The sequence below is a fragment of the Zootoca vivipara genome, chromosome 4 (assembly GCF_963506605.1).
Source record: "Zootoca vivipara chromosome 4, rZooViv1.1, whole genome shotgun sequence".
NCBI classification, from domain to species: Eukaryota; Metazoa; Chordata; class Lepidosauria; order Squamata; family Lacertidae; genus Zootoca; species Zootoca vivipara.
Window position 1 is genome coordinate 94,729,991 of NC_083279.1, and position 25,963 is coordinate 94,755,953.

A 25,963-nucleotide genomic window follows, 5' to 3' on the forward strand; every position below is an offset into this window, starting at 1 on the left:
AGATCCTTTTCACATGTACTGCTCTCAAGCCAGGTGTCTCCCATCCTGCATTTGTGCCTTTCATTTTTTTTGCCCAAGTGTAGTACTTTACATTTCTCCTTGTTGAAATTCATCTTGTTTGCCTTGGCCCAGTTGTCTAATCTGTTAAGGTCATTTTGAAGTGTGATCCTGTCCTCTGGTGTATTAGACACTGGCATTCAGAAGTGTTGCTGCTTCCAGGTACGGAGGCAGGGCAGAGCCTCTTTGAAAGCCATCCAAGCTGATGGCCAGCATTGCCCCCAGTGGCAGGGAGTTCCATAGTTTAACATCATTTGCATTGAGCAACTGCTATCCCACACTTATCTAGTGGAGTTTTTGCAAACTTCCCTTCATGCAAAAAGCCAGATCTTTGAGCAGGGGGTTGGGGTGGGGGCGGAGAGCCCGTTTGTTACACAAAAACTCCAACCCAGCTCTCATCAAGCAATCTGAATCTGATGGTTTCGTGTTCGAATCCCTCTTGCAAACAGCGGCAGTCTGGAATTGCCTTTTGTTATTTTTTTTGCTACTACAGACTAAACTGTTACGCTTGTGGTGCTACGGTAGTTTGAATAGCAACAACAACAAAATTCCAGACACAACTGTTGCAGTGTTAGATTCCCTTTCTTTCTGCGCTGCGTGGGCGAAGGCACGAATTGTCGCTAATTCACATCCCCCTTTGGACCATATGCTCGGGCGCTATTGCACAGCGGGGGCTGCTGTTCCTTCTCCCCGACCCCGACTCTCCCCCCCCCCCCCCGCGCCTCACCACGCTTTAAGGCGAACACGACTTGACCCAGAGACATCCACAGCCGCACACATCTGTATCTCAGGCGAGCGATCTCTGCCGCCTCCAAGCAGCAACGTTTGCTCGGGACGCACATCTGCAAACAGGGAATTTCAGCTGGCATTTTTAGGATTGTCTGCATGTGTCAATGTGAGAGAAGAAGTCCTCACACCCACACGAGGCGCTCCAGGAAACTGGCCGCCGTAAAAAATATGAGCGTTTGGAACAAAAAGAGCGCCAGAGGAGCGGGCGCGCACAGAGACGCACGCTTCAAAATCATTCCATGCTTTGGAGGCGTTTCAGAGGATGAGTGCAAAGGAATCCAATCTATTGCAGGCTGATCTGTGAGGAGTTTCTTCCTTCGTGAACTCTCTCTCTTCTCCCACCCCTCCTCCAGTGACTTAACTTTCCTCTTGGCTTTCCAAGGTCCTCAGTCTGCTTGAATGCCGCAGGACGGCGAGACCCCCCCTGTCAGGAGCGCCAGCGCGGTTCACTGGCGGAGCACCTCTGGCGAAGAGCGGAGAGGGAGGACTTGACCGCGGCCACTTTTGCCACAACACTAGGTGGGTATGGGAGAGTATTGATCTTAATAGGATTAAAGGGGGAAGGGGAATCGGGACAGGCGTCTCTCTCTGATGGAAGGAACTCCTGGGAATTTTCCGACTTGTTCTGGATACTCTCACAGCACGGCGTAAGAGAAACATTTGTTGCTCCCTTTCTGTTTTTGTTTTAACAGCAGGAAAAATAAAACTAAACTCTGGGGCACCATCAAAGCAGAGGGCAGCAGTTTGCCAACCGATTTATTTCCCACCGTGGGGAAGCTGAACATTGGCTTAAAGCTGCGCTCTCATGCGCAGTTCCTAGAAAGAACGTCCCATTTGGCTCAAAGGAACTGACTTTGGAGTAAACACACTTATGGCTGTATTGGATGCCTCAAGAGGGTCAGGGTTGGGATTCTCTGCATGTGTTTACCTGGGAGTAAGCTCCATTGAAAGCAGGGAGTCTTGCTTTTGAGGAAGGAGGGACAAATCTGTCGATTGTTCATTCTTTCACACTTCTACATCAGTTTGCGAATGAAACATAAAAAAACTCACAAAAATTCTCAGGCAAATTTAGCATACACCTCTCCTAATATAAAACAACATAAGATTCCCCCCCCCCTCCCCAGGAATGTTACTTTTCACCAATACTCTTTCCCCTAACACACACTTTTTTGGGGACACAATTTTTTGGGGTTGGAGAGAACCATGCTGAAAAATTCAGAGAAGTGCAAATTTTGAGGGCTATCTGTCTGGTGCTTGGTGCATTCCTTTGGGAAGTACAAATTAGGTAGGTTTAAAAAATGAATTTCTTCCCTATCCCTACTTCTGAGTAAACATGCACGAGATTGCACTAACAGGGTTGTTCAACTCGGCCAGGTCTCATCCTGTGCTTTGTATGAATGGGATGGAGAATGGACTAAACAAGCGTGATGTCATAGTTAGGACGACTCAGCTCGACTCTTAGGGAAGGGTAGGGTTATTCATGCTGATGGCTATTTTACACTGTGATTCATCAAGCCTCGTGATTAGACTGCTGTAAAGTGCTCATTGTGGGGCTTCCCCTGGGGTTGGTCCGGATGATGCAGCCAAGTTGCTGAATGGAGTAGCTGGATGGGCAAATATCACACCTGCGCTGGGGGAACTTCACTGGCTGCCAAATAGCTACTGGGATATGCTAGGCTTGCCATATTTCAAGAAGTGAAAACCCGGACACAAATGTGAATATTCTATCCATATTCTAACTTGGAATCCAAACACAGCAAACCCGGAAGTTTGCAAATTCCGGTTTGCAAACTTTTTTCAGAACCCAAACGTGCTCCGTTTTTAGTGTTACACTTCCGTTTAGAGTGCCACGCTGACGTTTTGATTTAGACTGAGGTCTGTTTGTTTTTGCTATTTATTTTGTGTTTTTGCGGCTCTTTTGTTTTTGTGACTGCGCGGAACCCAGTTCAGCTACTGATTGACGATTGTGTGACTGCAGTACATTGTTTATTGCTTTCATTTTATGGATCAATGGTCTCGTTAGATAGTAAAATTCATGTTAAATCACTGTTTTGGGGTTTGTTTTTAAAAGTCCGCAATGGATTAATCCATTTTGCATTACTTTCTATGGGAAAGCACGCCTTGGTTTTGGAATGCTTTGGTTTTGGAATGGACTTCCGGAACGGATAAAGTTTGAAAACCAAGGTACCACTGTATCATCTGCCAGAAAGCTTTTATCACCTTACATGACCACACTCTGGTTTCTCTTCAGATCGTATAAAACCTTCACTTTTTATTTCTTATGTTCTTATGAGCCAATGCTCTGTGTGTGTGTGTGTGTGTGTGTGTGTGTGCGCGCGCGCACGCACGTGCGTGTGTGTGTACTTGCAAAGAAGTGTTTGCCATTCCAACTCCGCAATTTCTATGTTCCAAACATCTCATGGGCTTCAGCTGTGCTCCCAAAACATTTCACATGCAAAGAAGAAATGAGCTTTCAGCTGCCGACTTGGCTCTCATCAGTCACAAAATACATAACCACAGGCGGATATTTGATGCAATTCTGGGCTGCATCAACAGGAGTATAGCGTCTAGATCAAGGGAAGTAATAGTACCACTGTATTCTGCTCTTTAACATTTTTAATTATTGTTTTTAATTATTGTTGTGTTGATATTTGTGTACAGGCATGGTCCTCACAATAAACGGTTTTGAGTTGAGTAGTACCACTGTATTCTGCTCTGGTCAGACCTCACCTTGAGTACTGTGCCCAGTTCTGGGCACCACAGTTCAAGAAGGATACTGACAAGCTGGAACGTGTCCAGAGGAGAGCAACCAAAATGGTCAAAGGCCTGGAAACGATGCCTTATGAGGAACGGCTTAGGGAGCTGGGTATGTTTAGCCTGGAAAGGAGAAGGTTAAGGGGTGATATGATAGCTATGTTCAAACATATAAAAGGATGTCATATAGAAGAGGGTGAAAGGTTGTTTTCTGCTGCTCCAGAGAAGCGGACATGGAGCAATGGATTCAAGCTACAAGAAAGAAGATTGCACCTAAACATTTGGAAGAACTTCCTGACAGTAAGAGCTGTTCGACAGTGGAATTTGCTGCCAAGGAGTGTGGTGGAGTCTCCTTCTTTGGAGGTCTTTAAGCGGAGGCTTGACAGCCATCTGTCAGGAATGCTTTGATGGTGGTTCCTGCTTGGCAGGGGGTTGGACTGGATGGCCCTTGTGGTCTCTTCCAACTCTATGATTCTATGATTCTATGTGAAGGCTGCAATCCTATACATATTGACATGGAACCAATCCCATTCAAGTGTATGGTTGTTGTTGTTGTTGTTGTTGTTGTTGTTTACCCCTGAGTAGACAAGTATGGAGATGCATTGTAAACAAGGCATTTGATGCAGCCCACAAGGAATGGATGCTTTAGCTGAGATTCCTGCAATGCAGGGAGTTGGAATTGAGGACCCTTGGGGTCTCGTCCAACTCTGTGATTCTATGAGTGGCTCTGGAAAGATGGGCAGAAGGGCCAATGGAACGAACCTTTCCTAATAGGAAGATGGGGGTCACCCCATGAAATAGTTGATAGTTGCTTCACTTGGTTTCTTTGTGTCACCCCCCAGGTGGCCTCCCTTTTTGGCTAATCCTTGACCGAAGAGTCCCCTTTGCTGTTGTTCTGTGGGCTACCACAGCTATTTCCTGTTTGGAGAATGGATGGTAAATGTGGTCTTTGCTGTCCTCCAGGCAACGGTCGTTGCAGCGCGATTGTTTGACACATTTATAACCTCAAGCTGGCGCATGGCTTATTTTATTTATTGCCGAGGAACATAGGAAGAAGCTGTCTTCTACTGAGTCTGGCAGTTGGGCCAATCCGGCTCAGTGTTTTTATCTGTCACAGAACGGTTGCGACTCTCCGGGGGTTTAGGGCAAAGGTCTCTCCTATACCTACCTGAAGATACCAGGAATTGGACCTGGGACCACTCAAGGCAGTAGGTGAAGGCTACTTAGGTCTCCCATCCAGGAACTGGCTGCAACCAGGCCAGCACAGAATCATAAAATTATGGAGTTGGAAGCGTCCAAAAACCCTCCAATGCAGGAATCTCAGCTAAAGCATCCATGACAGATGGCCACCCAGCCTCTGCTTAGAAACCTAGAAGGAAAGAGAGTCCACCACCTCCTGTGGGAATCTGTTCCCCTGTCAAACAGTTCATACACTAGGAAAGTTCATTCAGATCCTGCCCTCCAGAGCAGGAGAAAACAAGTTTGCTCCATCTTCCGTGTGACGGCCCTTGAGACATTTGAAGACGGCTATCAAATCTCTTCTCAGCCTCTTCTTTTCCAGGCTAAACAAATCCAACTCCTTCAACTGATCCGCATAAGGCTTTCTTATTGTTATTTTTAATTAAAAGTCACCACTAGGGATGGGGGGGGGGGCGAATTCAGTTCAGTTCACATTTAAAGGCAAACTCACCTCATTTTCAATTCCTGAAACAGTACGAGAACGAAAGCTATCCTTTGAAATTTGCACTTCTCCAAATTTTGCAATGCGGCACTCCAGCCAAGGCATGCGTACCAAAATGCATTTACTAGGGTAAAATGCGCATTAAGATTCATACGCTGGTGGAAGTAGCGTACAAAAATGCAATGTGTTCAGGAAGGTTGCTTTGCAAATATATGGATCCAAGGCAGAATCGCATAGAAACATATGTATGTTAGGTTGTTTTTTAAAAAATGGATGAATATTCATGAGCTGTTAAGACAGTGTGGACTAATAATAATAATAATAATAATTTTATTTATACCCCCCCTTCCCAGTCAAGACCGGGCTCAGGGCGGCTAACAGCAAAAATATCAACGCAAGTATAAAAGAAACAATTCAATTAAACTGCAGATTAATACAATGTTAAAATTCAATTTTAAAATTAGAAATCTACAAGTAAGATAAAACCATTATAAGATAAAACCTTAGGGGAGGGTAACCCCGGGGTCAGACTGCGTCAGTCCAAAGGCCAAGCGGAACAGCTCTGTCTTCCAGGCCCTACGAAAAGATGACAAATCCCGCAGGGCCCTAGTCTCCTGAGACAGAGCGTTCCACCAGGTCGGGGCCAGTACTGAGAAGGCCCTGGTCCTGGTCGAGGCCAGCCTAACCACCTTGTGACTCGGGATCTCCAGTATGTTATTATTTGTGGACCTTAATGTCCTCTGCGGGGCATACTGGGAGAGGCGGTCCCATAGGTACGAGGGTCCTAAGCCGCATAAGGCTTTAAAGGTCAAAACCTTTAAAGTCTAGTGGTTACAGTATCAGACTATGGCCCAGGAGGTGCAGGGTTCAAATCCCCTCTCAGCCATGATGTTCGCTGGTTGACCTTGGGCCGCTCACTATCTCTCTGCGCGACCTACCTCGCAGGGTTGTTGAGGAGATTAAATGAGTGGGAGGGAAAGCATGTTTGCCACTCTGAGTTCCTTGGAGAGAAAGGTGGGATACAAATGCAATAATAATAATGAAAAAAGAAGACCGAAAATTATTTGCAAACTGATATGAAAATGTGGAGACCTGAACAAATAAGAAATGGAGAGACATTGAAACTGACAATCACCATTGCACATCATCAACACTCTGAGTTATTTTAACTCACAGTTTTGAAGGATCTTGAGGTGGGGGGGGGACCTACGAAGCCTGTTTTACTGGATACAACAGTGAGACAGGAAAAAATAATGAGTGTATACGGACTTTGAGCAACAAGGACTCCGTCATATCACAACTTCCCGTAAAAGTCTATCTCCAATCTTTATGCTGAGTGATTTTACAGCAACCCCCACCCCTCAGTCCTTTGAGGTTTATACCATTCACTCTTCGGGTTGCTTCGAAAAGATATTTGGGGATTTTTCAAGCAGACGCAGAAAAACCTAAAGTAAATATCCATGTTGACTGATCCCTTCCGATAAAACCTATGGATGATGTCAATCGTTCCCCAATAGCAAAGTCAGCTAACCAGGAGATGAGTCTACAGTGGTACCTTGGTTTATGAACTTAATCTGTTTCAGAAGTCCATTCTTAAACCAAAATGTTCTTATTTTTTTAAAAAATGATATTTATTCATTTTACAAGCAAAACAAACAAACATAAAAACAAACAAATTCATATATATTTTTGGCAATGGTGTGTGACTTCCCCCAATCCCCTCCATCTGAATTTCATATCAAATCATCTTTGGCAGTTCCAAAATTCAATACCTCATCATAATCTACCTGTAAAAAAGGATTCTTTAAAATTAACCGATTCTCTATATTTACACCGACTCCCTTTAACACTTTCACTAAAGGATATTAAATATTACAATATTTTCCAAGATATAAATTAATTTTCTTCCCATCTTCCTCAACCTTCTTTTCTTCCAGGTCACGAAGTCAGTTCCCAGTCACTTCGGTGAGTTCCATAAAGTCCATCATCTTCATTTGCCAGTTGTCTATTGATGGTATGTCCTGACTCTTCCAATTCTTCGCAAGTACCATAGTAGCCTCACAGCAGTTGTGGCATACAGAAAGAATGTACAGTCATACCTTGGATTAAGTACGCTTCGGTTGGAGTACTTTCAGTTTAAGTACTCGTGGACCCTCCTGGAACGGATTAATCCACTTTCCATTACTTTCAATGGGAAAGTTCGCTTCAGATTAAGTACGCTTCAGGTTAAGTATGGACTTCCAGAACCAATTACACTCATACTTCGGGTTAAGTACGCTTCAGGTTGAGTACTTCGCGGACCCTCCTGGAACGGATTAATCCACTTTCCATTACTTTCAATGGGAAAGTTCGCTTCAGTTTAAGTACTCCGCGGACCGTCTGAAACGGATTAATCCACTTTCCATTACTTTCAATGGGAAAGTTTGCTTCCGGTTAAGTACGCTTCAGGTTAAGTACAGACTTCCGGAACCAATTGTGTTTGTAAACCAAGGTACCACTGTAGTGTCCTTTTTGGGGATTTCCTCCCCTTAAACCAAAATGTTCTTAAACCAAGGCACGCTTTCCCATAGCAGCGGGGGACTCAATTTACAAATGGAACACACTCAACAGGAAGCGGAACATGTTCTGCTTCCAAGGCAAAGTTCACAAACCAAAACACCTACTTCCGGGTTTGCAGCGTTCTTAATCCAAGTTGTTCATAAACTAAGCTGTTCTTAAACCAAGGTACCACTGTATATCTTTTTTAGAGCTTGCCCCAAACCTACCCCAAACAGCCAGGCTCCACCATCGCTGCCACCCCCTGACCAGCACTAGATTTAGAGTGTTGGTTCTCAAACCTTTTTTCTCTGGGCCACACTTTCAGAATAAAAAAATTGTTCACGCTACACCTCATTTTTGATTGATAAGAAATACATTGGAAAACAAACAAACCAAAAAGCATAGGGTACTTAGTAGGCATTAATTTGGCATCCTACCCAATCCTCTGCCACAGGAAGGGATGGAAGAGACATTCGAAGTAACTCAAATTTAAAAGCAAAGCCACTTTCAGAAACAATATGCGAACTGAAACATGGTGAGGCTTTGAAATTTGAAATTCTCTGAATTTCGCAGTACAGTTGCAGCCAAGTGACGTGTGCTAAAAGGCATAAAAGCGTAGTACCTTAAAAATGCATATAGTAGTTGAGATAGCAGAGAAAAATGGCATTATTTGGAAGGAGGTTTCTTTGCAAAGATGCACATACCATAATAGTCAAAGTGGCATAGAAATGTGTGTGTTCAGTTCTCACTAAAATCTGGATGAATTTCCATGAGGAATTTTTAAAAAACAATTTTGTAAATTGATATGAAAATGTGGAGAACTGAATTTAAGATTGGAAAAATGAGAAACTGAAACCGACCGATTCCCCCATCTATATCCACTATTTGTTTTTCATCATGCCTATCACAGCTTTCAAAAACCCGTTTCTTCCAACCCCAACCCCTACCCGTTTCTTCCAACCCCCTTGGTTTGATCTCTAACTTTGGACTCCATTTTTCTCCCACTCTACAGAGCCATGAAAGTCTACCTCTTTCTCTTCCTCGCAGCGCTGAATGGAGACATCTCAACCTTCTCAACGATGGAACGGTTGCCCTGTGAAATTGTAAGAACTTTGGCAAAGGGTTCGAACCCAAGCAGGGCATATCCTGCAAGAAGCTGGTGTAATGTATTGGTTTCAGTAAGGCTTTTGACAAAATCCCCCATGATATTCTCTCAAGGAAGTTGGCAAAATGTGGGTCGAATGAGGTCATTGTCAGGTGGATTTGTAGCTGGTTGACTGACCGAACGCAAAGAATACTCACGAATGGTTCCTCGTCATCCTGTTCTTCATAAACAACTTGGATGAAGGAGCTGAGGAGATGCTCATCCAATTTGCAGATGACAGCAAATTGGGAGGGCTGTAGCTAAGCCTGGCAGAGGAAAAACACACCTTTAAAGTAGTCGAAACAAAATACAAAAAATCCTTCCAGTAGCACCTTAGAGACCAGCTAAGTTTGTCATTGGTATGAGCTTTCGTATGCATGGACACTTCTTCAGATACACTGAAACAGAAGTCACCAGACCCCTATGTATAGTGAGAAGGTGGGGAGGGGTATTCTTCAGAAGGGTGGTGGGAATGGGTGATTGGCTGATAGGTGTGGTAAACCTGTGGACGACTGTTAACGACTGCAATTGGTCTTACAGGAAAAAGCAGGAAAGAGAAGTTGCTGAATTGCAACTTATTACCAAACTTAAAACCATGGACAGACCTGGTCTTAATAGAGACATTGGATTATTATCTCATTATACATGACTAGTGTCATTCAGCCCGTTTAATAAACGGGCGCTAGAGTATTCAGCCTTTTTTGGCGGCAGCGGCGCGTGGGGGGGGCGGTTGGCCCCTCCCACTGCTGCCGCTTCATCGGGGCGCTCTGCTGAGCCCAGCTGGCCGGTGGGCGCCCAGGAGAAGGCCGCGATTCTTCTGAGGACTGCGAGGGAAACGGTAGGCAGAGGGGTGGGGGTGGGGAGTGTGTGTGTGTGTGTGTGTGTGTGTGTGTGTGCGTCAAGTCTCTGCGTCCAATCCCTGTGTCCATGGGGCACATGCGCAGTAGTGCGGACACAGGGACACAGGGAATCTGGACGCAGAGACACTTGCACTTTATTATATAGGAAAAAGCTATTTTTAGCCATCTCACCCCTTGATTTTCCCCTCCAAAAAAGGGGGAAAGAACAACTTTGGTCCATCCAAAGACAATGGGTCAATTGCCAATTTTTTAATACTGTGAGTAGATCACAATCTATTGGGAGTTGGGCGTCCATCCCTTCTATAGGCTACATTGGCTGGCAGCTGCTACCCGGGGTTTAGGCAGTTATGCCCTATTAATGCTCCGTTCTTGGCCAAGTGATTCTAGCGTCTCTTTGCTGGAACGAATCGAAGACCGAGCAAAGCTCTTGTTCTCCCATCATTGTTGATTGGGATGCTCTGCGAGGACGTGGGGAGGTCAGGAGATTCAAGTTTCGTTAAGCCGTCTTGTCTTCAAGCCAGAGAGGCAGCTGTAACATGAAGCAAGGAGAGGCAACCCTCTCCGTTGGCAGATCTTCCCTGTTTCTCATATTTTAAGGCATCCCCATAAAATAAGCCATAGCAGGATTTTTAAGCATTCAAGGAATATAAGCCATACCCCGAAAATAAGACATAGTGATAGGAGCAGCAGCAATGCCGGCCGCGGCAGGAGGAGGAGGAAAAAAATAAGACATCCCTTGAAAATAAGCCATAGTGTGTTTTTTTGAGGAAAAAATAAATATAAGACGTGTCTTATAATATGAGAAACACGGTTGAAATCATGCAAATGCTCTCCTGTGCATTTCCACAAAGCTCCTTTGGAAGAATTTCCTGTTGAATTTATGCCCCAAGTTGATCAGGGAATTTAGGGGTCCACTGAGTTGTCTTAAACCAGTCCCTGCTTGAAGAGTTAGTTGTACACAAACTCTGGAAATCCCATCTTTTGTTTGTTCCTGTTGGAAAGGGAATCCATGTGGCATTGCTGCCAAATGGTTGCGTTCCAGTGTTTGCTGGGTTGTCTTCCCTTGTTTTTTGCAGACCTGATTTGGCCAGCGGGGAGCTTGAAAATGCATTTCTAGTGCCAGACTATCTGCCATGCACAAGGTTTGAGCTGCCGGGGCTTTTAAAGAGCAACTGCACCTTTAATCAGAAGCTTCCTGTTTTCAGATTCATTCAATTGCTTCCTATTACACTATAACAAGAATGGCTGGGGGCTAGTAATAATTAACACACATATATACCAGAATGGAAGAGGACTAATTCAGGGGCAACTTGCCAACAGGAAACTTTTAATTAACATTGCTGGAGACCTTAGCCGAATAGGATGTACGTTACAACAGGATTTGGGCCAAGGAAAAGGGCATTGCTGGTCCCTATCACGCTATATTAAGTGTGGAACCGCCCTTTTAATCCCTGGTAATGGTGGAAGAGTAATCCCTTCACAGTGCCAAAGGGCTCTAGTGCAGAAGCAACTGTGAGTTGTCGCTGGAGTCAGTGAGCCAAGCCTCTGGGGGAATGTGCCATTTGGGTGTAGCCTGTGCTTTGCCCGGCATGTTCATCTGGAGTTATACACATCTTGCATTACTCACAGGCACGAGTGAGCTGGACATTGCTCAGCTCCTTCGAAAGAGTTCTGCCTGTCTGATTTTGTCCACGTTGAAGCACCAGCAGATGTTTTGGGGAGGGTTTCCCCAGAGAACAGTCATTCTGAAGAACTATCGCTCAGTTCTTCTCGGGAACTATAGGATTCCTGAATATTTGAGGGAATCCGGGCTTTGCCCTAGATCGGTGTAGACAGCCCCGGGTTGTCCTGGATGAAGCCACCTAGAGCAGGCTTCCTCAAACTCGGCCCTCCAGATGTTTTGAGACTACAATTCCCATCATCCCTGACCACTAGTCCTGCTAGCTAGGGATCATGGGAGTTGTAGGCCAAAAACAGGGTTCCCAAACTAAGGCCCGGGGGCCGGATGCGGCCCAATCGCCTTCTAAATCCGGTCCGTGGACAGTCCGGGAATCAGCATGTTTTTACATGAATAGAATGTGTCCTTTTATTTAAAATGCATCTCTGTGTTATTTGTGGGGCATAGAAATTCGTTCATATTTTTTTTCCAAAATATAGTCCGGCCCGACACAAGGTCTGGGGGACAGTGGACTGGCCCCATACCTGCCAAGTTGCTGTCAGAGAAATAAAGGACCGGGCCGGAAATAGCAGGCCGGAAGTAGCGCTGCTGCCATTTTGGAACTGGGCGGAGCATGATCAGAAGTGACTTTTTATGCTGCTTTGCCCAGTTCCAAAATGGCTGCCGCGCCAGAATAAACCGGGGGGGAACAAAAAAATCCGTTTTTTCAGCTAGGAACAGCTGGAAAAAACGGGGATTTCCCGGGGAAAACGGGAGACTTGGCAGCTATGACTGGCCCCCTGCTGAAAAAGTTTGCTGACCCCTGGCCAAAAACATCTGGAGGGCCAAGTTTGAGGAAGCCTGACCTAGAGCAATCTGAAAGAAGCAGAGGCAGTCTAGGATTGCCCCCCCCCCCCCCCGTGGGGAACAGGCTGGGGGAGCAGACCCCAGCAGGATTCAACTATCTGCTCAGCAACAAAGTTTCCTTACACTGAGTCAGGCAATCAGTGCATCTGGCCTGGCATTGCTTAATCTAACTGGCAGCTACTTGCTTCCAAACCCTAATGGGTAGAGCATCTGCTTTGCATGCAGAAAACCCAGGTTCATTCCCCAGCATCTTCAGGTAGGGCTGGGAGAGATTTGATGCAGGAAACCCTGCTGCCAGTGAGTGCAGGCAACACTGGGCTTCGTTTAGTGGATGGTCTGTCTTAGTATGAAGGAAGCTTCTCAAGTTCGGAAGAACATTCCCCATGGGAAGTGTTAGAACAAAGCTGCTGATCAAAGGAACATGAGTAAGTTGGAAAAATGATGGGCCCCTCAGAGAGGTCCGGAGCATTGCCTAGCCCCCAAATATTTCCCTCCGCCGTTCCTGCGAGGGCTGGAGCCCGTGCGAACGCCACGCATCCTGTTTTCCTTTGGCATTCTTTCCTATTCCATATGGAATACCCCCGAATAGACTGTGGCCGCGGAGCCAAGAAAGAAAGGAGATTATATTTGCAAAGCAGAAGAGAGATCTGGAGAAACTTGGACAGGATTCAGAAGTAATGTCTGGACAGGAAAGGAGAGGGTGGTGAAAGAGAAGCCTCCACGCCCGCCCCCCCAAATGTGGAAAGAGATATAGAAGCTTTGTTTGGGAATTATGATGGGTGGGGAGAGTGCTCAGCAATATCTCCAATGATAGATGCCAGGGGTCAGCAAACTTTTTCAGCTGTGGGCCGGTCCACCGTCCCTCAGACCTTGTGGTGGGTTGGACTATATTTTTGGGGGGGGGGGAATTATCGAATTCCCATGCCCCTCAAATAACCCAGAGATGCATTTTAAGTAAAAAGACACATTCAACTCATGTAAAAACACGCTGATTCCCGGACCATCAGTGGGCCAGATTTAGAAGGCTGCCGTGAATAAATGGATTATCGTGTCTCTATCCCCTGAGGAGATGTGGGTGGCGCTGTGGGTTAAACCACAGAGCCTAGGGCTTGGCGATCAGGTCGGCGGTTCAAATCCCTGCGACGGGATGAGCTCCTGTTGCTCGGTCCCTGCTCCTGCCAACCTAGCATTTTGAAAGCACATCAAAGTGCAAGTAGATAAATAGGTACCACTCCGGTGGGAAGGTAAACGGTGTTTCTGTGTGCTGCTCTGGTTCGCCAGAAGCGGCTTTGTCATGCTGGCCACATGACCTGGAAGCTGTACGCCGGCTCCCTCAGCCAATAGAGCGAGATGAGCGCCGCAACCCCAAAGTCGGTCACGACTGGACCTAATGGTCAGGGGTCCCTTTATTCCCCGAGGAAGGCCAGAACAGCCCCTTCATAGCTCAGTAGGTAGAGCGCGAGACTCTTAATCAGGGGTCAGCAAACGTTTTTAGCTGTGGGCCGGTCCACTGTCCCTCAGACCTTGTGGGGGGGCGGACTATATTTTGAAAAAAAGAAAAAGAAAAAAAGAACAAATTCCTATGCCTCACAAATAACCCAGAGATGCATTTTAAATAAAAGCACACATTCTACTCATGTAAAAACATGCTGATTCCCGGACCGTCAGTGGGCCAGATTTAGAAGGCGATTGGGCTGCATACCCGGCCCCCGGGCCTTAGGTTGCCTACCCCTGATAGATGCAAACAATAAGGGAAGGGTGAGGAGCAGGGATGAAAGGCGACCCAAAGCAGAGAACTCTTCCTCATGCAGGTCCCGTTCCAGACTTTTAAAAACAACCCCTAAAACAGCAATTTAACATGGATTTTAATATCTAACAAGACCACTGATCCATAAAATGAAAGCAATAATCAATGTACTGTACTATAAAATAAATAAGACATTATTGTAGATGATAAAAATTAAAATTAATGATAGTCATTGTTTGGATGGGGGGCTTTTATCCATTTCCTCAGTCACACCATCAATCAATCAGTAGCTGAACTGGGTTCCACACAGTCACAAAAACAAATCAACCGGAAAAGCCTCAAAAAACAAAAACGCAAAATAAATAGCAAAAACAAAAGCGCCAAACTTAATCCGTTCCAGAAGTCCGTTTGACTTCTGAAATGTTCAAAAACCAAGGCACAGCTTCTGATTGGTGCAGGCGCCCCAGAAACAATAGCTGACAGCCGCAGTGGATGTTCCGCTTCCGAAATATTCGAAAACAGGAACACTCACTTCCGGGTTTTGGGCGTTTGAGAACCAAGGCATCTGAGTACCAAGGTACCACTGTATCCACGAATTTGTCTGATCCTCTTTTGTTGTTGTTTAGTCGTTTAGTCGTGTCCGACTCTTCGTGACCCCGTGGACCAGAGCACGCCAAGCACTCCTGTCTTGCACTGCCTCCCGCAGTTTGGTCAAACTCATGTTCGTAGCTTCGAGAACACTGTCCAACCATCTTGTCCTCTGACGTCCCCTTCTCCTTGTGCCCTCAATCTTTCCCAACATCAGGGTCTTTTCCTCTTTTAAACCCATCTAAAAGCCTTGGGGTTCCATCCAATTCTACAAGTCTATGATCCCCATAATTATTATTTTTTGAAATAATTTTTATTTGGTTTTACAGGTATAGAATCATACTGTAACAGTACAACGCAATACAAAAATACACATCCTTATTTAGAGATTTCTCCCAATCTCTGGACTTCCCACCTTCCCCTCCATGGGTCCTATTGTCATCCTTTTCAACTGCATATTATTTCATAATCCATGTTTTATGTCTCTCCATTTTATCCATAGCATTTGCTACATTACAAGTGTCATTGCAATCCTGCTAGTGTTTTCATCTGCTTACAGTGGTCTCATTGATCAATTATAAATTTCCCCCATTCTTTCTTGGAACTTTTGTCGGTCAGTTTTGCCATTTTGGCATAGTCTTTATCTTCTTTCCATTTCTGGGCTAGTAGCATCCATGTGGCTGTTGTCGCATACATAAAAAGTATTTTCTGCTCCTTTGGAATATCGGTACCTACCATTCCTAATAAAAAATTGGAATTTATTTATTATGGTCCCCATAATTCTGTGCAGTGTGAAGAGGTTCCTTCTGTTATCTGCCCGGAATCTTCCAACATTTATTTTCATTGGATGGCTCTGAGCTGTAGGCAATGTGAATGTCATCCTAACTACTACGGTATTCATTTCTCTCTCTCTCTCTCTCTCTCTCTCTCTCTCTCTCTCTCTCTCTCTCTCTCTCTCTCTCTCTCTCTCTCTCTCTCTCCCTTTCTGTAGAGAAGTATGGAGGCATTTTGTCACGGCAAAGATCTTCACCAGATACCTCCAGAGCTTCACCCAAATTTACGTAAAATCGACCTCTCCAAAAACAAGCTGCTGAACATCACAGAGAGCCCCCTGGCCTTTTACACCTCCCTCCACCATCTAGACTTAAGTTCCAATTATATCGGTTTCATCGAGCCTGAAATCTTCAGAGATATGAGGAATTTGGAGGAGATCAACTTGGCTGGCAACCAGCTCTACCAGTTGGCTCAGCACGACCTGTGGCTCGGCTCGCTCCCCCAAGTCAGAATGCTAGACTTGTCCCGCAACAGACTCTACACTGGGATGGCTGAGCATTTCATCCACAAAGCTCCGTCGCTTCAGTACCTTTCATTGGCGGAGAACAGCATTATAGAAATTTCACAAAGGACATTCCAGGGGTCTCCAGGTCTGGTTGAAGTGAACCTTCACAGCAATATGATCATGGAGATAGAAGAAGGAGCCTTTGAGTTCCTGCCACACCTCTCCAAGCTCAACCTCTCTATGAACTCCCTCACCTGTATTGCTGGCTTCAACCTGAAACAGCTGAGAGTTCTCGATCTCAGCCGGAACAGCATCGAGACCTTCCATTCCACCAAGTCCGAGGAGGAGTTCAACCTGGTTTGGCTGGACTTGAGCGAGAATAAGCTCCTCCGCTTCCCATTTTTCACTCAGGCAAGCAAACTGGCCTACCTGAATTTATCCAAGAACATAATGCAGTTTGTTATGGTGGAATCTCCACGTGATGATGATGATGATGGCGACTACGGCTGGATGGACACATCTCTTGGTCTTCAGGACCAGGCTCAGAAGAACAACACCAGCTCTCCACATCTGCCTGGACTGTTGTATTTGGACCTGAGCTACAATGAGATCCAAGCCATCCCTAGCGAGTTCTTCACTTCCATGTCTGCCCTTCAGGTTCTCAACCTCAGCAAAAACTGCCTCCAGACTTTCATGGCAAGTGCCGAGCTGGTCTCACTGGCCATCCTCGACCTCAGCTCTAACTCTTTGCAGCATCTGGAATGGGGTTCCGGCACCCTGGTTAACTTGCAGAAGCTCTTCCTTCAAGGCAACCGTCTCCAAGCACTGCCACCAGACATCTTCGCCAGCCTCCCTCGCCTCTCGCTCCTGAACCTCCGAAGCAACAACCTCTGTCTTTGCGGCTTCTATTCAGGGTTAGCCAGGAAAAGGCTCGCCGGGGAGGACCGGGGCTGCGTCTCGTTCGTTGACCTTCCGGAACTCCAGCACTTGTACCTTTCCGACAACAGGCTGAAGAGAATTCCCATGCATGCTTTCTACAGGACTCAACTTGTGGCCTTGGACCTCTCTCTGAACTGGGGACTCCACATAGAGGCCAAATCTTTCTCAGGCTTGGAGATGTCTCTAAAATATATGGATTTGCACGGGAACGGCATGACATCTCTGAGCACCGACTTCCCGCTTTTCCCACACCTCGTCTATCTCAACCTGTCAGACAACCGATTGAGCTGGTTGCCTGCTTGGTCCGAGAACTGCTGTGCCTTGGAAGTCCTGGATCTGCAGAACAACAGCTTCAGCGACCTCAAAGGTAGCAAGATCCCGACTTTGGAGAAGAACCTGCGGAACTTGTACCTGGCGGGCAACCCGCTCAGTTGCTGCGGGAACATTTGGCTCTCCCAAATGATCCACAGGGCCACTGTGGAGATCCCCAACTTGGACCTCACCAAATGTCAGTACGCCAAGAGCTTTGGCTACGAAGAAGAAATGGCGGTGAGGGACATCAGGCCAGAAGATTGCAAGAAGGAGGACCTCAAGAAGATGAGCGTCTTGATCTTGGTGGCAGCCGTCCTGGCTCTGTCCCTGGTCGTCGTCGGGGTGTGTGTGTTTTGCTGCTATCGCAGGAACATGTTTGGCCGGCACTTTAAGGCATAGATCTTACATCAAAGGTGGGCTTCCATCCCTCCATCCCTCGCCACTGGACGACTCTCACATCCAAAGGCGTGAACGGACCCTACTGAAGAACGTGGGAGGTGAGAAGATGAAAGCTTGGTCTGTGGGATTACTCTGTGATGACTCATTCACACATGCAAGTCCTCATTTGGTGAGAAACAGCCCACCCCCCCAAAACCCCCCACCTCCTTCAGGGATTCTCCACCCATGAAGAGAAACATGAACTACCCACATTTCTCAAACTGTTGACACCTGGGACCCCCTTTTTTCTGGATTAGAATGGGAGGTGTATCAATCATTCATATAATTAAAAACCATACATATTTCCTCTCCCATCTATCACAGGGGTGGGAAATCCCAGGCTAAGGGGCCAAAGGTCTATCCACCTGGTCTTCAGAACCGTCTCCAGGCCGCACACCCTTCTGAGACACAAGGCCACTCCCCCCCAGCGCACTCACCCCGCTTCCCACCATCATCTAATAATTTTGCCTCACTGGAATGTGTCCTCGGACTCTGGAGATGCTTCTTGCTTGTCTGGATGAAGACTGGGGTGGGGGTGAGCATGTGGAGCATGTGTAGAATCTGGACTACCGTATAACGTTAATTGCTCCACCCATTCTGGCCCCTGGCCCTTGCCCACCTCTGGAATGGCCCCCATAAGGTCGCTCAGAGGGGAAGGCAGCCCTCAGCCCGAAATACATTCTCCCCACCTCTGCACTATCAGACCCTGGAATTGCAGGCAGGCCCCCTCCTTGCAAAGGATGGGATGCCCTGGTTAATCCTTCCGTCCTTCCTCTGCCCGGGCCAGATTGGATTGGGGTGCTGCCTGCTGAGTAGCAATAATGCTTCCAGACTCTCTCAGGAGGTTGCGGGCTCCCGCTCCCTTTCATTGGAGTCCTTAAAGCAGAGGTTGGAGGGCCACCTGCTGCGGTTGCTTTAGTTGAGATTCCTGCATTGCAGAGGGTTGGACTAGATGAGAGCCATCTACCTTCAAATATCTCAAGGGCTGTCACATGAAAGATGGAGAAAGCTTGTTTTCTCCTGCTCGGGGGGTGGGGGGGTAGGACTCGAACCAGTGGCTTCAAGTTACAAGAAAGGAGATTCCGGCTAAACTTTTTGACAGTAAGAGCTGTTTGACACTGGAATGGTCTCCCTTGGGAGGTGGTGGACTCTCCTTCCTTGGAGGTTTTTAAGCAGAGGTTGGGTGGCCGTCTGTCAAGGATGCTTTAGCTGAGATTCCTGTATTGCAGAAGGAGGGACTAGATGACCCTTGGGGTCCCTTCCAACTCTATGATTCTATGAATAGCCTTCTCCTCCATGAATTGGTCCATTCCACCTTTAAAATCATCCAAGTTGGTGGCCATCACTGCCTTTGGTGGAGGAGAGTTCCCTTCCAACTCTATGATTCCTAGACTTTCCAGCTGTCCCTCCCCCCCCACCGGCCATGCCCTGCTCCACACCTTCCTCGGTTGTTTTTGCCAGGCTGGAATTTGTCCTTGAACTCGGAGAATGTTCCTTGATTGCCTGGATGGAGGAGAGAGGCCACTTTCTCTTCTGGGAAACCACCTGGGGGCCACATTCCAATGTTGGGCATTAGGGGGCTCAGAGGCAAAAGTGGACAGAGCAACAAATGTAAACGTCTGCCTTGAAAGAGTAGGTTGCTTCCTAGACACACAAACTGCTCTCTATCCCCCACCCAGGCAAGGAATTATCCAAGATGAAGGACACATTTGAGGCAGGCAAAAACACACCAGGCTGATACAAAGCATGGTCATTGAAGACTGTGCCTGAGAGGGTCTCAAGGGCCATAGAGAGAGCTTTGAGGGGCCACAGGTTGGGGGTTCCCCCCTGGTATATCAAGACCCTTGCTGGGTGGGTTGACCAGCATGTTTCGCCAGAGATTTTGCACATTTCTGATCCTGCAAAATTGAGAGCCGGAGGGTGAAAAATAAAAACAAGCAATGTTTGTTGACGCTTCGAAGCAATAAAACACAATGGACTTTTTTTTACCTCTCATTGGTCAATGCTTATCTAGTGTCTAAGAACGTCAGAGCAGGCTGCTGGATCAGGCCCATCTAGTCCAGCATCCTGTTCTCAAAGGGGCCAACCAGATTCCCATGTTGGGAAAACTGCAAGGACGACCTGAGCACCAGAGAAACTCTCCCCACCTGCGGATTCCAGCGACGGGTGTCATGGGCGCCCATTTTGCAGATTAGCAAAATACCCCCCCCCAAAAAAGTAAAACCTTGTTTAAGGCTGCTTATAAAGTGCTACATGAAAGTTCAGCTGAATCTACTGTGGGTTTGGCAAGGTTTGGGCTCTAACTACTTACATTTGGATAAGTGAACTTTCCTATAGCATGCATGTGCCACCTTTTCCTCGGAGGGGCTCAATACCTGAAGGAGCGTCTCCACCCCCATCGTTCTGCCCGGACACTGAGGTCCAGCTCCAAGGGCCTTCTGGTGGTTCCCTCGCTACGAGAAGCCAACTTACAGGGAACCAGGCAGAGGGCCTTCTCGGTAGTGGCACCCACCCTGTGGAATGCCCTCCCACCAGAGGTCAAAGAGAAACCCCCAATTACCAGACCTTTAGAAGGCATCTCAAGGCAGCCCTGTTTAGGGAAGCTTTTAATGTTTGATTTCTGTATTTTAATGTTTTGTTGGAAGCCACCCAGAGTGGCTGGGGGAACCTGGCCAGATGGGTGGGGTATAAATATTATTATTATTATTATTATTATTATTATTATTATTATTATTATTATTAAAGTGGTTCTTCCTGCCCCCCCCACTTTATCTTCACAACAGCCCCATGAGGTAGGTCGGGCCGAGGGATGTTGAATGGCCCAAGGTCACACCCCGCAAGCTTCATGGCTGAGTGGGGAATTCGAACCCTGGTTCTCAAAGTCTTCATCCAGCACTCTAACCTTTATGTCACAATGTAGTAAGGTAAGCTGCCCTGAAGCTTAAAAGATGTGGCACACAAGGAAAGAATGGTGGGGATGGGAAATAAAACAGCAAGTGTCTTAACGTCACAGTTCTTATACAGACCAGCTGGGATGGAAACAGTTCAGGTAGCCCAACCTTGACCTACTTCTGGCACAGGCCATGCCGGCAACTTGGGTTTATGACTAGCTGACAGCAGTCCTCTGCTGCCCTAGTTTCAGACAGACAGAAAGGGCTCTTTCCCATCCCTGCTTCCTGAAATCCTTTGAGATGGGGACTTTTTGCACATATACACTTTGTGTGAGTGTCTGGAGGTGGTTGGAGGATGGATGGCGGCTAACAGATTGAGACTGAATCCTGACAAGACAGAAGTACTGTTTGTGGGGGACAGGAGGTGGGCAGGTGTGGGGGACTCCCTGGTCCTGAATGGGGTAACTGTGCCCCTGAAGGACCAGGTGCGCAGCCTGGGAGTCATTTTGGACTCACAGCTGTCCATGGAGGCGCAGGTCAATTCTGTGTCCAGGGCAGCTGTCTATCAGCTCCATCCATAGCTGCCAAGTCCGGGTCGTAAAGATCCGGGATCGGCAGCGCGCGCATGACCGGAAGTTGTGTGACGCAACTTCCGGTGGCGCGGCGCCCTTCTATGGGTACCAAAAAATGGCGGCGCCAGCGCCGGAAGTCGCTTCCGCGCATGACCAGAAACACGTAAAAGCGACTTCCGGCACTGGCGCCGCCATTTTCTGGTGCCCATAGAAGGGCAAACTGCCACCGGAAGTCGCGTCACGCAACTTCCGGTCATGCGCGGAAGCGACTTCCGGCGCCGGCGTCGGCATTTTCTGGTGCCCATAGAAGGGCAAATCGGCACCAGAAAAATGGCCGCCGGGCAGAAGCCAATTTAAGGGACAATACCGGGATTTTTCACCAAACGGGAGACCGCCGGGAAACGGTAAGAAAAAAGGGGTTTTCCCGGCAGATACGGGATACTTGGCAGCTATGGCTCCATCTGGTACGCAGGCTGAGACCCTACCTGCCTGCGGACTGTCTCGCCAGAGTGGTGCATGCTCTAGTTATCTCTCGCTTGGACTACTACAATGCGCTCTATGTGGGGTTACCTTTGAAGGTGACCCGGAAACTACATCTAACCCAGAATGCGGCAGCTAGACTGGTGACTGGGAGCGGCCGCCGAGACCACATAACACCAGTCCTAAAAGACCTACATTGGCTTCCAGTACGTTTCCGAGCACAATTCAAAGTGTTGGTGCTGACCTTTAAAGCCCTAAACGGCCTCGGTCCAGTATACCTGAAGGAGCGTCTCCTCCCCCATCATTCTGCCCGGACACTGAGGTCCAGTGCCGAGGGCCTTCTGGCGGTTCCCTCGCTACGAGAAGCTAAGTTACAGGGAACCAGGCAGAGGACCTTCTCGGTAGTGGCGCCCACCCTGTGGAATGCCCTCCCACCAGAGGTCAAAGAGAACAACAATTACCAGACCTTTAGAAGGCATCTTAAGGCAGCCCTGTTTAGGGAAGCTTTTAATGTTTGATGGATTTCTGTATTTAAATGTTTTGTTGGAAGCCGCCCAGAGTGGCTGGGGGAACCCGGCCAGATGGGCGGGGTATAAATAATAAATTATTATTATTATTATTATTATTATTATTATTATTATTATTATACCAAAAAGATAGGGACGCAGGTAGCGCTGTGGGTTAAACCACAGAGCCTAGGGCTTGCCGATCAGAAGGTCAGTGGTTCGAATCCCTGTGACGGGGTGAGCTCCCATTGCTCGGTCCCAGCTCCTGCCAACCTAGCAGTTCGAAATCATGTCAAAGTGCAAGTAGATAAATAGGTACTGCTACAGCGGAAAGTTAAACGGCGTTTCCGTGTGCTGCTCAGGTTCGCCAGAAGCAGCTTTGTCATGCTGGCCACATGACCTGGAAGCTGTACGCCAGCTCCCTCGGACAATAACGCGAGATGAGCGCTGCAACCCTAGAGTTGGTCACAACTGGACCTAATGGTCAGGGGCCCCTTTACCCTTTACCTTTACCAAAAAGATAGGGATTTTCCCCAGCGCCTCCATTATTCCAGTTGGCAGCAGGGGGATGCGGGTGGCGCTGTGGTCTAAACCACTGAGCCTCTTGGGCTTGTCGGTCAGAAGGTTGGCGGTTCAAATTCGCACAAAGGGGTGAGCTCCTGTTGCTCTGTCCCAGCTCTTGCCAACCTAGCAGTATTAAAGCACACCAGTGCGTGTAGATAAATAGGTACCGTTCCAGCAGGAAGCTAAACAACGTTTCCATGCACTCTGGCTTCCGCCACAGTGTTCCGTTGCACCAGAAGCAGTTTAGTCCTGCTGGCCACACAACGTGGAAAGCTGTCTGTGTACAAATGCCGGCTCCCTCGACCTGAAAGTGAGATGAGTGCAGCAACCCCATAGTTGCCTTTGACTGGACTTAGCCGTCCAGGGTTTTTTTACATTTCATTTCCTTTACCTTTATACCTTACCAGTTGGCAGCAACACTCCGAATGAGGCTGCATTAAGAGTTCCAAGTATTTTATGCAGGCATCCCCAAACTGCGGCCCTCCAGATGTTTTGGCCTACAACTCCCATGATCCCTAGCTAAGAGGACCAGTGGTCAGGGATGATGGGAATTGTAGTCCAAAACATCAGGAGGGCTGAAGTTTGGAGATGCCTGGTTTTATGTATGCATGAGAGAGACCCATAACCAAAGGTTGCGGGGAGGACTGCTTCTGTCCAAGAGCCTAGGGACCAAAGAAGCTGCATTGCACAGAGTCAGGCCCATGGGCTCATCCAGCTCAGTACTGTCTGCATTGCTTCGCAGCAGCTCGGGTTTCAAGCAGGGGACATCACTTAAAAAAATATTATTTATTTGGTTTTTCTAATTAAACTTTTACAGAGATATATCAAACATAAATCATAAAAACAAGATTCCAAGGAATCTCCTGGACTTCTCTCCTCCCCTTTGTGGGTCCTATTATTAATCATCTCCTCCTGCATCTTTTATGATGATCCAAATATTTTACATCTCCATTGTGTCCAGAATTCACCCTAAAACTACGAGTGATCATATTCCAATCCTGCTCACGACTTTAGCTGTTTACAACGGTCTTTCTTTCTGAAGCTCAACATCAAAAAAACCAAGATCATGGCCACTGGTCCCATCACCTCCTGGCAAATAGAAGGGGAAGAAATGGAGGCAGTGAGAGATTTTACTTTCTTGGGCTCCTTGATCACTGCAGATGGTGACAGCAGTCACGAAAATAAAAGACGCCTGCTTCTTGGGAGAAAAGCAATGACAAACCTAGACAGCATCTTAAAAAGCAGAGACATCACCTTGCCGACAAAGGTCCGTATAGTTAAAGCTATGGTTTTCCCAGTAGTGATGTATGGAAGTGAGAGCTGGACCATAAAGAAGGCTGATCGCCGAAGAATTGATGCTTTTGAATTATGGTGCTGGAGGAGACTCTTGAGAGTCCCATGGACAGCAAGAAGATCAAACCTATCCATTCTGAAGGAAATTAGCCCTGAGTGCTCACTGGAAGGGCAGATCGTGAAGCTGAGGCTCCAATACTTTGGCCACATCATGAGAAGAGAAGACTCCCTGGAAAAGACCCTGATGTTGTGAAAGATTGAGGGCACAAGGAGAAGGGGAGGACTAAACAACAACAACCTGGAGAGGCCAGGAACTGAACCTGGGACCTTCTGTTAAAAACAAATATTATTGAAATAAAAAAGCAGATGCTTTGCCATTCTTCCCCGATTGGAACCACTCTATTTCCTTCCCCTGTTCCTCAGTTTCCCCACCGCCAAGCATTCCACAGTGTCTGAGCATGCTCAGCCCTCACTGGGCTCTTGCTGAGTCCTCCCACCTACATGGCATGTGGGTTTAGGAGGGAATGTTTTTGGGTTTTTTTGAGAGCAGCCAATCCCAAAGGGATTGTGCGGAACAGATTGTGCAATGTAACTCATAAATCCTCAGAGCGTCTCTGTGAGGGAAGCCAGGCTGAGAGAGATTGTGACTCAATACCATCCTATGGGCTCCAGTATTTGAAAAAGCGTTTCTGAAACTGGATCTCCTGTGTTCAGATTCATAGATCAAGCTGGAAAGTCACAAGAAAGAAAAAGAAAGAAACTGTGCATATCTCTCTCTCTCTCTCTCTCTCTCTCTCTCTCTCTCTCTCTCTCTCTCTCTCTCTCTAAAAAAGCCCCTTTCTCTCCTTTCATTTAAGCAAAACAAGCTTCTAGCCCTTAAGATGACAAGTAGGGCTTTGAAAGTTTTTGGGAAATGCCCGTGGTGTGGCCTGCAGCAGCACAGAACAGAACATGATGATGGATGTCCAGAGCGTTACAGGCACCAGATAGGCTCTGTGGCCTACCTCACAGGGTCGGCACAATAATAATAATAATAATAATAATAATAATTTATTATTTATATCCCACCCATCTGGCTGGGTTTCCCCAGCCACTCTGGGCGGCTCCTAACAAAAGATTAAAACTACAGTCAAACCTCGGTTTGCGACCGCCTCCGTTTGGGACCACTTCGGTTTCCAACCACCGCGGACCCGGAAGTGTTTACATCCGGGTTCCGTGGTGCTCAGATGCGCAGAAGCTATTTGTGCAGCGCACGCATGCGCAGAAGCAATCTACGCAGCGTGTGTGCGTGCAGAAGCACTCTATCGGCGCTTCACGCATGCGCAGAAGCACGCATCGGGGAGCGACCAGCTCCGCGGAACAGATTGCGGTCACAAACCGAGGTACCACTGTACATTAAAACATCAGTCATTCAAAACTTCCCTAAACAGGGCTGCCTTCAGATGTCTTCTAAAAGTCAGATAGTTGTTTATTTCCTTGACATCTGCTGGGAGGGCATTCCACAGGGCGGGCGCCACTACCAAGAAGGTCCTCTGCCTGGTTCCCTGTAATTTCGCTTTCCGCAGTGAGGGAACCACCAGAAGGCCATCGGCACTGGACTTCGGTGTCCGGGCTGAACGATGGGGGTGGAGATGCTCCTTCAGGTATACTGGACGAAGGCTGTTTAGGGCTTTCAAGGTCAGCACCAACACTTTGAATATAAAGATGGCCAAATACTTTGTCAGTTGAGCCTGCAAGGTGAATGTGAGGAAGATACAGCAGAGCAAAGGGCAAGAGGCCTGTTCGCAAAGGTGCTGAATTTTCAATCACACTGCACAATTTAAGCTCAAAGGAAGCTTGCCGCAGTTGCATTGCACCAGGCCTTCGAAGTTTTGCAGGACTTGAGCTGAGCCTTGGCTGTGCAATGCACGGCCGACCCAACAAAGCAATTAGCAAGTATTTTGGAAGTGCCTTTCCATGCAAGCCGATAGCATCACTGTAGACGTGGGGCCTATCTCGAGATCTGAG

The 25,963-nt window shown here is 47.3% G+C and overlaps 1 protein-coding gene across 3 annotated transcripts; it reads left to right on the forward strand.

The window, feature by feature from the left end:
- Window positions 1–837: 837 nt before the first annotated feature.
- LRRC32 (leucine rich repeat containing 32) lies at window positions 838–19,853 on the forward strand. Of its 3 annotated transcripts, none has more exons than XM_035116536.2 (4): window positions 838–1,365; window positions 7,219–7,295; window positions 8,832–8,922; window positions 15,674–19,853. In XM_035116536.2, the coding sequence occupies exons 3-4, from the start codon at window positions 8,836–8,838 to the stop codon at window positions 17,609–17,611; spliced, it is 2,025 nt and encodes a 674-aa protein (XP_034972427.2). In that variant the 5' UTR covers window positions 838–1,365; window positions 7,219–7,295; window positions 8,832–8,835; the 3' UTR covers window positions 17,612–19,853. The 3 variants fall into 3 exon arrangements, with proteins under 3 accessions (XP_034972427.2, XP_060129906.1, XP_034972429.2); XM_060273923.1 differs by having other exon boundaries at window positions 7,219–7,246; XM_035116538.2 differs by lacking the exon at window positions 7,219–7,295.
- The last annotated feature ends 6,110 nt before the right edge of the window (window positions 19,854–25,963 follow it).